The sequence below is a fragment of the Geotrypetes seraphini genome, chromosome 4 (genome assembly GCF_902459505.1).
Source record: "Geotrypetes seraphini chromosome 4, aGeoSer1.1, whole genome shotgun sequence".
Classification (NCBI taxonomy): Eukaryota; Metazoa; Chordata; class Amphibia; order Gymnophiona; family Dermophiidae; genus Geotrypetes; species Geotrypetes seraphini.
Window position 1 is genome coordinate 174492008 of NC_047087.1, and position 16578 is coordinate 174508585.

Genomic DNA, 16578 nt, shown 5'->3' on the forward strand with positions numbered 1-16578 from the left:
TCCACTTGTCGTCTGGCCAAACTTGGGGTCTGCACTGCAGTTCTTAACTTAATGGATCTTTATGGATGGTCTGATGTCTGGAGAATTTTCCACCCTACAGCCAAGGACTATACTTTTTACTCAGCTCCGCATCAAACATATTCAACTACATTCTGGGCTCTAAAGACATTGTAAACCTCGTCTCTTCCACATGCATTCATGATATTACCATTTCGGATCATGCTGCTGCTTCTTGCACGCTCCACTGGTCTCCTCCCTCCTCATCCCGACAATGGCGAATGAATAATTTCCTCCTTCATGATGACTCCTTCCTCTCACATATCAAACTGGAATCACAAGCCTTCTTTGATACCAACCTTTCTTCAGTATCTTGACTTCTCCATCGTTTGGGAATCGTACAAAGCATGGCTTAGGGGAGAGATTATAAGTTACTCTGCCTTTCAACTTAAGAAACGTAGGTCCACTTTTTCTCAACTTGAAGCAGAAATTCATGTGTCTGAAACACAACTATATAACCGACATGATCCTCCTTTATACAAAAAGCTACATCTGAAATTCCAATATAATGAAATTTTCAGCTCTCTGGCTTCAGCTTCTATTTTTCGTCGCACAGTCACCTACTATTCATCTGCTAATAAGTCTGGTCATCTACTTGCCACATATCTCAAGGGCAAATGAGCCAAGAACCGGATCACGCACATAATATCATCCAATGGTCAACTTCACACAAACACTAAAGATATTCTTGAGGATTTTCACCTCTTTTACAATGATCTCTACTCATCTGAAACTTTGTCCTCTGCAGATTCCATTAACACCTTTCTTCAATCACTTGATCTACCTTCTCTCACTGAAGATCAACAGCATTCTTTACAACAACCAATTTCGTCTGAAGAAGTTCTTCGAGCCATATCATCTCTACCTCCAGCTAAGGCTCCTGAGCCCGATGGATTGACTTCGGAATTCTTCAAATCGTTCTCCTCCTTCTTGATTCCCCACCTGACTTCATACTTTCAGAACTTGTTATCTGTTCCACAGAGTCAGCACCGCTTTCTGGAAGCGAATATCATCGTTCTTCCAAAGCCCAACAGAGATCCCCAATTGGTGAAGAATTATCGCCCCATCTCATTGTTAAACATGGACTATAAGATCTTTGCTAAAATCTTAGTGTTCCGTTTAGAAAATGTCATGTCCTGTCTGATCCATAGGGACCAAGTTGGTTTCATGAAGGGACGATATGGTGCTGACAACACTAGGCTCTTATGCCACGTACTCCACTCCACTTTGTCTAGCGCCAATCCCGCTGTTCTTGTATCACTCGACGCTGAGAAGGCGTTTGATAGGGTGGAGTGGAAATACCTTTTCGCTGTTCTCTCTAAATTTGGTCTCCCTCCTTCATTCATTCATATGATTTCTTTACTTTATAGAGCTCCCACTGCCAAACTCATTGTAAATGATGAGACCTCCTCCTCATTTTCCCTGCACAGAGGCACTCGTCAGGGCTGCCCTATATCCACGCTCCTGTTTAATTTAGCCCTTGAGCCTCTCCTGGCAGCCATAAGACTTTCACCACACATCAAAGGCATATCCATTGCAAACATTGAATTTAAAATCTCCACATATGCAGATGATATTTTGCTATATCTCTCTGATCCTGAACCCTCCCTCTCTTCCCTAATTCAACTAATTTCTTCTTTCTCCACATTCTACGGGTACAAAATTAATTGGGATAAAACTGAACTCATGCCTCTTAATGACTCTTGCCCCCCTTTCACCATTTCTTCTCAGCCTTTTACTTGGGTCACCCATGGTTTAAAATATCTGGGTCTTCAATTTGATAGGGACCTTCGTTCCTCCATCCAACTGTTATCTACTAAACTCCTCACCCTGATCTCGTCTACTCTTGCCTCCTGGTCTCCATTGCATCTTTCATGGTGGGACCGATTAGATACTATAAAAATTATGGTGGTCCCTAAATTCACCTATATCTTTAACATGTTTCCTCTTCTGTTTCCCCCCTCGTTATATAAAAAATTGGAATCCAAAATGCTAAGCTTCCTTTGGAACAACAAACCCCATAGGATCTCACTTCGAAAACTGAAGGCCCCTACTAACCAAGGTAGCGTTAATTTCCCAGATCTTTACTGTTATCATAGAGCCTTCATTCTTCGACAAGGGGCAGAATGGTTCTCTTCTCCTCCTTCCTCTGATATGTCCAATTGGCTACGTTTAGAAATTTCTGCCATGAGCCCTCTTCCTTTACTTAGACTGATGGGCACTAAGAATTTTCCTAACCTCTCCACCAACCCTATAATATCGTCCACTCACAGAGTCCTTATGGACCTAGATGCGCAGCTTGACATTCCCTGGCACAAGTCTTCATTTTGCCCCCTGTGGTACAACAACTTCCTTCTGATTGACAAAAAACCCATTTCTTGGCCCGGCTGGTATTCCCATAATATCTGGGATTTAAGCTCCATCAGTCATCCGGATAGAACCCTTCTCACCTTCAACGAGTTGATGGAATCCTTTTCCCTTGCTACCTCCCAATTCTACAGATGGCTCCAATTGAGATCCTCGCTCAGGAAATCGAGCCTTTATCCTCTTGTTTTTAGATCTCCTCCCTTGTTATACACTCTATCTCGCCAATTTTTGGCACTGGGACATACCGCCTCACACTTTTATAAACTTCTCAAATTGCTCCTACCCCCCTCTATGTCCCCTTTACAATCCTCTTGGGAAGCAGATCTAGGGATCTCGATCACTGATGAGGCTTGGACTCATATTTTCCACTCTACCTTCCACACCTCTCGTTCAGCTCAATCCTCCAACAACTGGTCTTCCTACTTCATACGGCAGTTTGGACTCCCATAAAATCCCATAGAATCAATCCCTCTTATTCTGAGAACTGCTGGACATGTCAGTCCGAGGTTGGTTCCCTGAAGCACCTTCTTTTTTCTTGTTCAACGCTCGACTCTTTTTGGTCCTCTGTTTGGGGTACCATCTGCTCTATTTTCCATCTTAATATTCCCCTAACATACCAAATGCTCCTTTTGAAATCTTTTGCTCTATCCTCCCACCTCTCAGACACAGATCATTTTCTTTTTGACATCCTTTCTTTAGCCTTGAAGATTCTTCTTACTTACTGGAAAGACCTCACCAAGGCTTCATGTTCACAATGGTGGAACCTTGTCTGCCTTACTTATAGAACCGAAGCTTACTTAGCCAAATCTTCCAATAGATTTTCTTCTTTCCAATCGAAATGGTCTTCTTTAAAAATCTACCTACAATCCATTTCTCCATAGTGGTTTACTATTACCCCTTTTTCACTCTTAATTCTCTCTACACCCCTTCTTGTCTATCTTTTAGATGGTATCTCCGTTTTTGATTCATGTCTGTTCACACAGTTTGGATGTTTGATGCTTGATAAGAGATGTGTTACTGCTAATTCTGGAACGTGTTAAGTTTTGTTCCTGAATTTATTGTATAACTATCAAAGTGGTGAATTTGCTGTTGTGCATATCTCTTTTACCTGTTACATGTGATTGTTAATTTCCATGTTCTGTATATTTCAAAAATTTAATAAACAAGCCTTGACTAAAAAAAAAAAAATAATAAAATGGGGAGAGCAGAATCTACACAGTTGCAGCCATGTATGCAGAAGAAAAGACTGCTAGAGGGCGCTAAACTAGCCAGAGGCAGAGTGAAAAACCTGTAATGGATTTCTTCTGCAGACCATGCAAATAGTGAAAAATAACCCTATGGTCTGGAAATTTGCTTTTAGTTTTTATATCCCTTATCCATACCTGACAGCGGGGATCCATGTACCACTATAGCTATGCCTTTTCGATTCATAGCTGCCCTTCCTTCTGGAGTGATGTCAATGCCAAGGTAACGAGCGATGGCTCTGGACACTGGATTATCATCAAGTTCTCCAGCTTCATTCACATCAATTTCATCCCTGCTTTGGATAATCTCTACTGAAAAGAAAAGAACAAGTCATTTCAGTCCAAAATCTTTTGTCTGGCCTGAACAAACACCACTGAAAAGTAAAGAAAACACTTTGGCTGGAGGTATCTATCTTATTTTTAGCTTCAGCTCATTCTTTTGTATAAACTGCCCAATATTTAGCAACTTGATTGCCTGCTGCTAGTGTTCAACCCAGATATTCAATGCCGGGCCATTTCAGGTGACTGGCTTTGAATATATCCAGGTTATTGAATGCTGGCTAGTGCATGGTCGATGAAGGCCATATTCAGACTTAACTAACTATGGCTTAGCAGGCAAAGATAGGCATGCTTTTTATGCAGCCTTGTCTGTTATGCCTGACCACTTAAATTTATGTTCCTGGAATACCCCCAAAATTGCTGGCTTTTTTTCTCAGTGCTAACTGGGTATTTTCAGTTGTGATAACCGGTTAAATGCTGCTGAAAATGACCCATTATTTATTTATAAAAATTTATATACCGTTTAAGACTAAATGGTTTACATAATTTACATACATAATTTTAAAACAGAAACATCCTATATAATAAAACGCTAGCCGCGCATGCGCACTCAGACCTGCGTGATCTGTAATCCCTGATCCGTGATCTGAAGGTCCGTGGCCAGAGTGCGTATGCGGCGGCTACACAAAGCGGAAGAAACAGACTCGAGCGCTGTGGCCGACTCACGATGGGAGGATGCGCCGCAGCAAAGTGCTGCACAGGTACTGGAGGGGGAGAGACATATCGCTTCTGCACCGGTACAAACATCCCTCCAGCGTTGGCAGTCGCTGCACGTTAAACAGGCTGCTTCGGGCTTTCTCCTGCAGTTGAGTCCCTCTGCCGCGTCACTGATGACGTCATCAATGACGCAACAGATAAACTCAACGGCAGAAGAAAGCCGGAGCAGCCTGTTTAGCGTGCTGCGGCTGCCAACGCTGGCGGGAGGTTTGATATTAAAGTCATCTTGCTGGGAGGGTCGCAGAGTCAGCGGGGGTTGGGCTGGGAGGGGAGAGAAGCGTCTGCCTCGGGTGCTTCAGGCAGCAGCAGCGTTTACAATTCGCTGCTGTTGCTGGCTTCAGGCCTTCCTCTCTGGCCGGTCCTGCCTACTTCCTGTTTTCATGAAGACAGGACCGGCCAGAGAGAAAGACCTGAAACCAGCAACAGCAATGAATTGTGAATGCTGCTGCTGACCAATGAAGTACTGTATTTTCTCGCATATAACGCGCGCGTTATACGTGGTTTTTACGTACCGCGCATACCCTCGCACGTTATACACATGAGCGTGTTGTACAAATTTTTTTTTACATAGTTTCCCCCCCCCCCCGACGTCCGATTCATCCCCCGCAGGACCGCTCGCACGCACCCCCACCCCAAAGGACCACTCGCACACACTCCCACCCGCACCCGCACCCCCACTGCCTCCCGACTCCCCCCCATCATGTAGAAGCTCCTACTGGTGTCCTGCTGCTTCCTCTTGGCGGTCCCGACACCCGACACGATCGGGGCAAGAGGGAGCTCAAGCCCTCTTGCCCCAGCCAACCGCGGCACACCGGACACGATCGGGGCAAGAGGGAGCTCAAGCCCTGTTGCCCCAGCCAACCGCGGCACCCCCGACACGATTGGGGCAAGAGGGAGCTCAAGCCCTCTTGCCCCCCCGACTCCCCGACACGATCGGGGCAAAAGGGAGCCCAAGCCCTCTTGCCCCGCCGACTCCCCAACTCACCGACCATATCGGGCCAGGAGGGAGCCCAAGTCCTCCTGGCCCTGGCGAACCCCCCCCTAGTTGTTCGGGCCAGGAGGGAGCCCAAACCCTCCTGGCCACGGCGACCCCCACCCCGCACTACATTACGGGCAGGAGGGATCCCAGGCCCTCCTGCCCTCGACGCAAACCCCCCTCCCCCCAACGACCGCCCCCCCAAGAACCTCCAACCGCCCCCCCCCAGCCGACCCGCGACCCCCCTGGCCGACCCCCACGACCCCCCCACGCCCCTTCCCCGTACCTTTGTGTAGTTGGCCGGACAGACGGGAGTCAAACTCGCCTGTCCGGCAGGCAGCCAACGACGGAATGAGGCCAGATTGGCCCATCCGTCCCAAAGCTCCGCCTACTGGTGGGGCCTAAGGCGCCTGGGCCAATCAGAATAGGCCTGGGAGCCTTAGGTCCTTCCTGGGGGCGGGGCCTTGGGCACATGGTCGGGTTAGGCCCATCTTGCCCCGATCATGTCGGGGGTGCCGCTGTTGGCTGGGGCAAGAGGGCTTGAGCTCCCGCTTACCCCGATCTTGTCGGGGGTGCCGCGGTTGGCTGGGGCAAGAGGGCTTGAGCTCCCTCTTGCCCCGATCGTGTCGGGGAGTCGGGACCGCCAAGAGGAAACAGCAGGACACCGGTAGGAGCTTCTACATGATGGGGGGGGTCGAGAGCCTGTGGGGGTGCGAGCGGTCCTTCAGGGTGGGGGTGCGGGTGCGGGTGCGAGTGCGTGCGAGCGGTCCTTCGGGGTGCGGGTGCGTGCGAGTGGTCCTTCGCGGTGGGGGTGCGAGCGGTCCTGCGGGGGGGGGGTGAATCGGATGTCAGGGGGGGCATCAGGCTTTCAGGGTGGGGACAGGACTTCAAGGGGGAGAGGAGAGTCGGGGCGGGCGAAAGGAGAGTCTGGGTGGCCAGAGGAGAGTCGGGGCGGGCGAAAGGAGTGTCGGGCGGCGACGGGAGAGTCGGGCAGCATGCGCGGTATACGGGTGTGCGCGGTATATAAAAATTTCTGTACATAGATTTGTGTTTTTCACGCGCTATACCCGTGTGCGCGTTTTACACTGGTGCACGTTATCTACGTGAAAATACGGTAGTTAAATGAGGAAAGGGAGCAGAGGGAGAGAGAATGGCTTGGAGGGAAGGAGGAAGGTATGCCAGACCAAGGCAAAAGGAAGGAGGAGATGGAGAAAGGCCATATGGGACAGAAAGAGAGAGGGCGACACTGGATGGAAAGAGAAGAGAGGGCAGTGAATGGAAAGGGCAACATAGAGGGTGAACAGTATTCTAGCACCCGTTAATGTAACGGGCTTAATGACTAGTGATAAAATAAACATACAAATAATCCTCAGAAATTATGGCTACAAAATAATACTATAGCTTGCATAATAAAGATCATTAAAAGTTCAACTCTGCCAGAGAGGAAAAGTATTGGCTAGAGAAGGCATCTACAAACAACTGCGTCTTAAGTAATTTTCTAAACATGCCCTTTTCACGGCAATTTTGTATCTGACCCACCAGGGAGTTTCATAACTTAACTCCTGCACAACAAAAAGTCATTTTACCAGTCTCAACAAGCCTTGGATTCACAGTCATCTTCAGTAAAGCTATTTTATTAGAGCGCAATTATCTTTTTGGTGTATAACTAAGTATATTATTTTTGAACAATTATGGAATGTTTACATACAATAATTGAGGACAAATCATTACTGCTTTATACTGTACTCTGAAAGCGACTGGTAGCCAATGTAATTTTTGGAGATGTGGCGAAATGTGATCATATTTAGACAATCCCATTATCAATCTTGCTATTGTGTTTTGTATAACCTGCAAAGCTCTACTTCTTGCTTTTGTTATTCCAAGGTACAGGGCATTGCAGTAATCGAGTCTCGACAAAACCATAGCCTGGACTACAGGACGAAAATCATATGGCACCTATAGGGGGTTCAGTGAGACTCTTCAGGATGCTGGCTGCATTTTGCCTCCCCGCTTTCACGTGCGTGGGTCTACGGGAGTTTGAGGATCAGTCAGACTTCTTTGGTCCAACTGGCAGCTCAAAAACCTCAGCATATATTTCCTGTGGAAAGCAGTCACCAGTCTCTGTGAAGGCATATTTGACTAGAAGAGTGGCTTCTTCGTGGGTAGAAGTTTGGGTGGCTTTACCTGAAGAGATTTGTAGGGCAGCAACCTGGTCCACATTACATACGTTTTCCAAATTTTACAGAGTAGATGTGGTGGCAAGGGAAGATACTGCATTTGGGTCCTCAGTGTTATGAGTCGGCGCACAAGTTCCACTAGATTACTGGGACTGTTTTTGTATGTCCCTAACATCCAAAATGACACACCTATTGCACTAGAAAAAGAGATTATGTTCTTATCTTGCTAATATCTTTTCTAATAGATAGGTGTGTCATTCTAGAGTCCTGCTCTGTCCCTTATCTCCTAAGCTTACCTATTATCTCGATCAGAAAGTTTGAGTCCAAACTGAAATTTTGGATGTCAGTCAGACCTTAAGGGTATGAAAAATAAACTATTGTTATATCACATTGGGGGAATGTTTGAGCTTCATAAATGTTAAGAACATAAGAATAGCCTTATTGGGTCAGACCAATGGTCCATTAAGCCCAGTTGCCTGTTCTTACGGTGGCCAATCCAGGCCCCTAATACCTGGCCAAAACCGAAGGGGTTGCAACATTCAAGGTTTATTAAAAATCTGTTATACTGCTTAATCTGTACAATAAAATTCATTGTCAGCATACAATGACAAAAACAATTGATTAAAAACAGAACATAACATTATGGGGGATATGGCAGTAAAAACAAAAGTGCATACACCAGACAAACAAAAGTAACAAGAGGAAGAAGGGGAGAACTACAATCAGTAAAGAAAAGAACAAATAAGGGAAGAACAATAAGGAAAGGGTAGATCTGAAAAATAACGAGGAAATTGTTGCTCTAACAATCCAGGGAAAGCAGTGGCTTCCCCTATGTCTCTCTCAATAACAGACTATGGACTTTTCCTCCAGAAAATTATCCAAACCTTTCTTAAAACCAGCTACACTATCCATTCTTACCACAACTTCTGACAATGCATTCCAGAGCTTAACTATTCTCTCAGTGAAAAAAAATATTTCCTCCTATTGGTTTTAAAAGTATTTCCCTGTAACTTTGAGTGTCCCCTAGTCTTTGAAATTTTTGATGGAGTGAAAAATCGATCCACTTATATCTGTTCTACTCCACTTAGGATTATGTAGACTTCAATCATGTCTCCCCTCAGCTGTCTCTTTTCCAAGCTGAAGAGCCCTAACCTTTTTATTCTTTCCTCATACGAGAGGAGTTCCATCTTCTTTATCATCTTGGTCGCTCTTCTTTGAACCTTTTCTAGTGCCACTATATCTTATTTGAGATAAGGAGACCAGAATTGAACGCAATACTCCAGATGAGGCCACACCTTGAATGATACAGGAGCATTATAACATTACTAGTGTTTAAGCCCGTTACATTAACGGGTGCTAGTAAAGCCTCCTTCCCTCACGTCCCCTATTTTCAGCTCCAGCTCCAAACCCATTTTTACCCCCCAGCCCCCTTCTCCCATCTTTTCCCTTTCAGCCCGAGCCCCCTTTTCTCACCAGCAGCATTTCCCTCCCCACTCCACTTCCCTGTCCAGCAGCAACTCTTCCCTGCTCCCCCTTTACCTCTTCCCTTCTTCCCAGTCCAGTAGCACCTTTTCCCTGCTTCCCCTGTCCCTCTTCCTTGCTCCCTCCGTCCAGTAGCACCTCTTCCCTGCTTCCCCGGTCCAGCAGCACCTCTTCCCTGCTCCCCCCTGTCCCTCTTCCTTGCTCTCCAGGCCCAGTAGCACCTCTTCCCTGCTCCCCCGGTCCAGTAGCACCTCTTCCCTGCTCCCCCTGTCCCTCTTCCTTGCTCCCCCCGTCCATTAGCACCTTTTCCCTGCTCCACCTGTCCCTCTTCCTTGCTCTCCCAGCCCAGTAGCACCTCTTCCCTGATCCCCCTGTCCCTCTTCCTTGCTTCCCCGGTCCTTTAGCACCTCTTCCCTGCTCCCCCTTTACCTCTTCCTTGCTCTCCCGGCCCAGTAGCACCTCTTCCCTGCTCCTCCTGACCCTCTTCCCTGCTCCCCCGGTTCAGTAGCACCTCTTCCCTGCTCCCCCGGTCCAGTGGCACCTATTCCATGCTCCCCCCTGTCCCTCTTCATTGCTCCCCCGACCCAGTAGCACCTATTCCCTGCTCCCTCCTGTCCCTCTTCATTGCTTCCCCGACCCAGTAGCACCTCTTCCCTGCTCCCCCTGTCCCTCTTCCCTGCTCCCCCGGTCCATTAGCACCTCTTCTCTGCTCCTCCTTTACCTCTTCCTTGCTCTCCCGGCCCAGTAGCACCTCTTCCCTGCTCCCTCGGTCCAGTAGCACCTCTTCCCTGCTCCCCTGACCCAGTAGCAACTATTCCCTGCTCCCCCCTGTCCCTCTTCATTGCTCCCCTGACCCAGTAGCACCTATTCCATGCTCCCCCCTGTCCCTCTTCATTGCTCCCCCGACCCAGTAGCACCTCTTCCTTGCTCCCCCTGTCCCTCTTCCCTGCTCCCCCAGTCCAGTAGCACCTCTTCCCTGCTCCCCCTGTCCCTCTTCCCTGCTCCCCCGGTCCAGTGGCACCTATTCCCTGCTCCCCACTGTCCCTCTTCATTGCTCCCCCGACCCAGTAGCACCTATTCCCTGCTCCCCCTGTCCCTCTTCCCTGCTCTCCTGGTCCAGCAGCACTCCTTACCTGTTTCCCCAGTCCAGTATGCAGCATTGTGAGCATTGCAGCCGGATTTTGCGAACCTCGTAGGCTGCTCTGCACCTCGGAATTACGTTCCCTTTGACGTGATCGCGTACATCAGAGGAAACGTTGTACTGAGGTGCTGTGCGGCCTGTGAAGTTTGGTGCAGCTGGCCGCGATCCTCACGGGAGCAACGCCCGAACCACAGCGGCTCAAATTCCTCCTCCCGGCAGCTGCCGCCAGCGCCGCTCCACGAAGCCCTCCTCACGGCAGCTGCCGCCAGCACCGCGAAGCCCTCCTCCCAGCAGCCACCACCAGCGCCGCTCCGCCTTTCATGTGCCTCAAGCCGCCGAATACGGCCATGGAAGGCAATCGAGGCAGCGAGGATGCGGGCAAGGAGAGAGCTTGCCTGCGCTTTCTCCAGTGGTTGGTGAGTGTGGGCGGGAGGAGGGGAATTGCCAGAGTGTTCCCTGCCGCCAGGATCTGAATCTGGCCATGGAACAGAGATCACGGTGGCAGGGAACACGAAACCCTAAGTGCGCATACGCGCTTAGGGTTTTATTATATAGGTTTAATCTTGTTTACCATCCCTTTTGAAATAATTCCTAGCATCGTGTTTGCTTTTTTAGCTGCCGCCACACATTGGACAGAAAGTTTAATCGTACTGTCTATGATGACACCCAGATCCTTTTCTTGGGCGATAACCCCCCCAAGGTGGACCCTAGCATCCAGTAACTGTGATTCGGGTTATTCTTCCCAACGTACATTACCTTGCATTTGTCCACATTAAATTTCATCTGCCACTTGGACGTCCAGTCTTCCAATTTCCTAAGTCTGCCTGCAATTGTTTACAATCCGCATGCATTTTAACAACTTTGAACAGTTTAGTATCATCTGTGAAATTAATCATCTCACTCATTCCAATTTCCAGATCATTTACAAATAAATTAAATAGCACCGGTCCCAGTACAGATTAGAGAGTTGCGCGGAGACAGAATCCCACCCATCCCCACCCGTCCCCGCCAGGATCCTCTTCATCCCCAACCGTCCCCGTCAGGATCCTCTCCGTCCCCACCCATCCCTGCAAGGAATTACCTCCATCCCCGCCCGTCCCCATAAAAAGCAGCAATTACTTCTGGCAGGATCATCAATTCCACAGTTTCTTTTCTGTTTGCGTTGCTGTTTTCCTTGTGGAATCTGCTTGGTGGAACCCTTTTTTTGTTTTCTGTTCAGGTAATTAACTTAGAAACTCCCTCTTTTACCAAGACTGACGTGTCCATTATATTATATGGATGAACCCTGCTTTCAAAACCTTCCATCCCTGTGGGAGTCCCGTTGGCTAGAGAGGGGTCCCCGTGGGAGTTCCGTGGGTTGGGGGGGATTCCCGCAATCCTCGTTCCCATGCAGACCTCTAGTACAGATCCACTGTTTACTCTCCTCCATTGAGAAAAATTGACCATTTAACTCTACCCTCTGTTTTCTATCCGATAACCAATTCCTAATCCATAACTGAACTTTGCCACCTATCTCATAACTCTGATTGGTATGGTTATTTTGATGTTTCAATTGTTCAATTATAATCTTTAACATGTTTGTTATATTTTCAGAGCAGAACATAGTTGTAGTTCGGGTAGTTTCACTGTATCCCTCCTTTGCATGTGTTTCTATATAAGGCTATCATCTGCTTTGGTACATACTGAAGGGAGCAGCAGAGCCCTCTAATGAAGGAGGAGGTATTGAACAGCTGGAGTCAATTCTTTCTGCATTGCTTGCGAGCATGGCGAGAATACCCTAACGTCCTATCTACCAAAAAAGATATTAGCAAGGTAAGAACCTAATCTCTTTTTACTGAGTAGTTTAGGAGCTGAATATCAAATTTATGTTAATGGTATTCAGTATATTTTTTTTTTTTTTTTTTAGTATAAATCATGTTTTATTGGCACACCATCAGTAAATACACAATACAACACGACAATACAACAAGGTCACGAACACCAAACGTACCATCAAACACATTTTCACCCCAACCAAAGAATCCCCCCCATCCCCACCCACTCCAAAGCCCAAACCCCCACCCCATCCCAAACCTACACCATGAGACCCAATCCATACCCAAAAACCCCAGCAAGAAGTTGAACAATCTTATTCAAAAACAATAGAGTTTTTAATCATGTCATCACAGATTGTGAAACAATGGTTCCAAAGTAATTGCTTAAAATTAAATATGGATAAGACCAGAGTTATCCTCTTAAGTAGTTATGAGATTCAAAATTTTCCAAAATATTTTCAGATTGGAGATATAGAATATACAATTTGTTAAACAAATTAAAATATTAGGAAATGTACTGGATCCTGCTCTTACTATGAAGGAATATATTTTTAATATTGTCAAAATAAATTTCTATAAACTTTTGACATCTGAAAATTTTCAAACAGTAATTAAAAAAATTATAATGCCACACTTTGATCATTATAATTCTTTATTATTATTGTAAATCCTCCATCCCTATTTGTGTTTGTCCTTGTCTGAATATATGTATACCCTAAAGGAAAGGAGGGATAGGGGAGATAGGATTCAGATGTTCAAGTACTTGAAAGGTATTAACGTAGAACAAAATCCTTTCCAAAGAAATGAAAATGGTAAAACCAGAGGGCATAATTTGAGGCTGAGGGGTGGCAGAGAGGAGAAGAGGAGCAGTGAGGAGAAAGGCAGCGTTTCACTGCTCAGTGGGGAGGAAGACAGCGTCGGTGCCGAGCACCGAAGAAAGGAGGCAGTAACAGCAGGAACCAGACTCGGGGAAGCGGCGAGAGTTCGCTCCGCCCCCCCCCCCCCGCGTCAGAGGCAGCGCCGGACTAACCCTTAAAGGGGGAGGAGCCAGCGCGGCACACGCGGTGCCGAAGAGAGGAGAAGAGGAGCAGTGAGGAGAAAGGCAGCGTTTCACTGCTCAGTGGGGAGGAAGACAGCGTCGGTGCCGAGCACCGAAGAAAGGAGGCAGTAACAGCAGGAACCAGGCTCGGGGAAGCGGCGAGAGTTCGCTCCGCCCCCCCCGCGTCAGAGGCAGCGCCGGACTAACCCTTAAAGGGGGAGGAGCCAACGAGGCACACGCGGTGCCGAAGAGAGGAGAAGAGGAGCAGTGAGGAGAAAGGCAGCGTTTCACTGCTCAGTGGGGAGGAAGACAGCGTCGGTGCCGAGCACCGAAGAAAGGAGGCAGTAACAGCAGGAACCAGGCTCGGGGAAGCGGCGAGAGTTCGCTCCGCCCCCCCCGCGTCAGAGGCAGCGCCGGACTAACCCTTAAAGGGGGAGGAGCCAACAGCGCCCAGCCGTTCGGCGCCCGGCGAAGGCGTGCGGCAAAGGCGCTCGCCTTAGCGAGAGCGCCTTTGTGAAGGGCCTCAAGAAGGGCCAAGTTACTACACCCAGGAACACCAGGGAAAGACTGAAAGGTACGGAAGAAGCAGGCGCAGAAAGAACGACACACACAAACAACGGTAAGGTAAGGTAGAGCAAAGGCAGTACACACAAGAAGAAGGCAAGAAGCAGGCACACAAAGAACAAACACAAACAAAGTATAGTAAGGTAGAGCGAAGGCAGCACACACAAGAAGAAAGCGCTGAAGAAAGCAGGCACACAAGGAGCACGTAATCTTAAGTGTTATCTTAAAGTAGGAACGACTATGGAAGCAGAGGGAAACCAGAAGATGAGCTTTCCAGTGTTCTGCACCGGCTGTCATATGTATGACTACCTCCCCTCGGGGAGACAGTCATATGTATGCGGTCGGTGTCAGGAACTGAAAAGCTTGAAGAAGGAAGTCAAGCGACTAGAGGACAAGATACAGGAACTAGAAGGACTTTACACCACGGAAGACCCGGTCAGGACAGCTGAAGATTTCACGAGCGAGAGACACATCGAGGAGGAAGTCAGGGAACTTGAGAAATTCATTGAAGAAGCATACAAGAGGAGGGTGGAAGAGAACGAGCTTCAGATGATAGAAGAAGCTACACCTACATCGAAGGGAGAACAAGAAGCAGAAGACCTCAAAGAAGACACCCACAAAGAGAAATTGACCAGTCGATGCCCAGAAGAAGAGAGAGCGAAGCATACCGAGGACATTGACCTGAGACCGAAGCGAACATTGAAGAAGGGAAAATCAGCGATCCTAGTGGGGGACTCGATCCTGAGGCATGTGGACAGCCACATAGCAGGAGGGAGGGAGGACCGACTGGTGACCTGCCTCCCAGGAGCGAGAACCAAGGACATCGTGGACAAAATTGGAAAGATCCTGGAAGGTGCGGAGACGGAAGAGACCGCAGTAATGATCCACATTGGGACGAATGATGTCAGCAGGAGAGACTACAAAAGAAGTTCGCTGATAGAACAGTTCAAGATTCTGGGAAGGAAGCTGAAGATGAGGACCCAGAAGATAGCATTCTCAGAGATCCTACCGGTACCGAGGGCAGATGTGAAAAGGCAGGATGAACTACAATCAATAAATGCGTGGATGAGGAGATGGTGTGAGGAAGAAGGATTCCACTTCGTGAGGAACTGGACGACGTTCTGGGGCAAGAGAAAGCTCTACAGGAGAGATGGATTGCACCTGAGCACAGCAGGAACTAGACTTCTAGCAAACAATGTCAAGAGAGGAATAGAACAGGCTTTAAACTAAGAAGAAGGGGAAAGCCGACAGTCGACCAAGCGTCGATGTTTCGGAAAAAGGTATCCCGTGAAGATACTGAGGGGAAAAAAGGCTGGGAAGAAACAATGGACAAATTACAGGAGTCGACTAACCAAGAAGAGAAGGTTAGAAAGATTGTAGCCAAAGAGAAGTATCTAAAGACCGAAGCACAGGGAAAGGAATTAAAGGCAGCAAAATTCCAGGAGCTAAATTGCATATATACTAATGCAAGGAGCCTAAGAAACAAAATGGGGGAATTAGAAGCCATGATCATTGCGGAGGACATAGACATCATTGGAATCTCTGAAACATGGTGGAATGAGGAAAGCAAATGGGATACAGCACTGCCGGGGTACAAGCTCTATCGCCAGGACAGGTCAGGACAGAAAGGCGGTGGAATAGCACTATACATAAAAGAAAGCATACAATCGACAAGAATGGACACAGCGGAGACGGCCAACAAGCTAGAATCACTATGGGTTAAAATACCAGGAAGGAAAGGGCCTGAAATAAAGATAGGCCTATACTATCGTCCACCCGGACAAACCGGAGACATCGATGAAGAAATGGAAGCCAAGATGAAGCGAGAATGCAAAGGCGGTAACACGGTTATTATGGGAGACTTCAACTACCCTGGGATAGACTGGAGTCTCAGAAGCTCAAGATGCGCTAGGGAGACAGAATTTCTGAAGGCTGTACAAGATTGCTTCATGGAACAGCTTGTTAGAGAACCGACAAGAGGAAATGCCACTCTGGATCTAATCCTAAATGGGCTAAGGGGACCTGCAAAGGAAGTGGAAGTAGTGGGACCGTTGGGAAACAGCGATCATAATATGATCAAGTTCAAGATGGAAGTAGGAATACTGAAAGGAAAGAGAACCATAGCGACAACTTTTAACTTCAGGAAGGGTAACTACGAAGCAATGAGGGGAATGGTAAAGAAGAAACTTAGGAACACTTCCCAAAAATGGCAGACGGTAGAACATGCCTGGTCTTTTTTCAAGGACACGGTGAGCGAGGCGCAAAATCTATATATCCCCAGATTCAGAAAAGGGTGCAACAAGAGTCGAATAAAAGACCCGGCATGGATAACTAAAATAGTGAAGGAAGCGATAAGCAATAAGAAAAATTCATTCAGAAAATGGAAAAGGGACAAAACTGAGGTAAACTGGAGAGAGCACAGGAAGTATCAAAAAGAATGTCACCGTGTGGTTCGAAAAGCCAAAAGAGAGTATGAAGAGAGACTAGTTTCAAGTTTATTCGGTATTTGATTGATCGCCTATCACAATTACTAAGCGATTTACATATACAAAGAATACATGATAAAACAATAACAATAATATAGTAAAAATATAAAAAAAACATTTAATAACTAGACAAATTACAACAGGAAACACTGGGATAGAGGGGAAAGAAATACAA

At 47.4% G+C, this 16578-nt stretch overlaps 1 protein-coding gene across 6 annotated transcripts in view; it reads right to left on the reverse strand.

Moving 5' to 3' along the window:
- Nucleotides 1-16578, reverse strand: part of HYDIN (HYDIN axonemal central pair apparatus protein) — a 1718235-nt gene that overhangs the window by 751839 nt on the left and 949818 nt on the right. For all 6 annotated transcript variants that reach the window (XM_033943280.1, XM_033943278.1, XM_033943277.1 and 3 more), the window contains one exon: nt 3807-3980. In XM_033943280.1, the coding sequence (XP_033799171.1) occupies nt 3807-3980 (174 nt within the window). The remainder of the gene's footprint in view (nt 1-3806; nt 3981-16578) is intronic.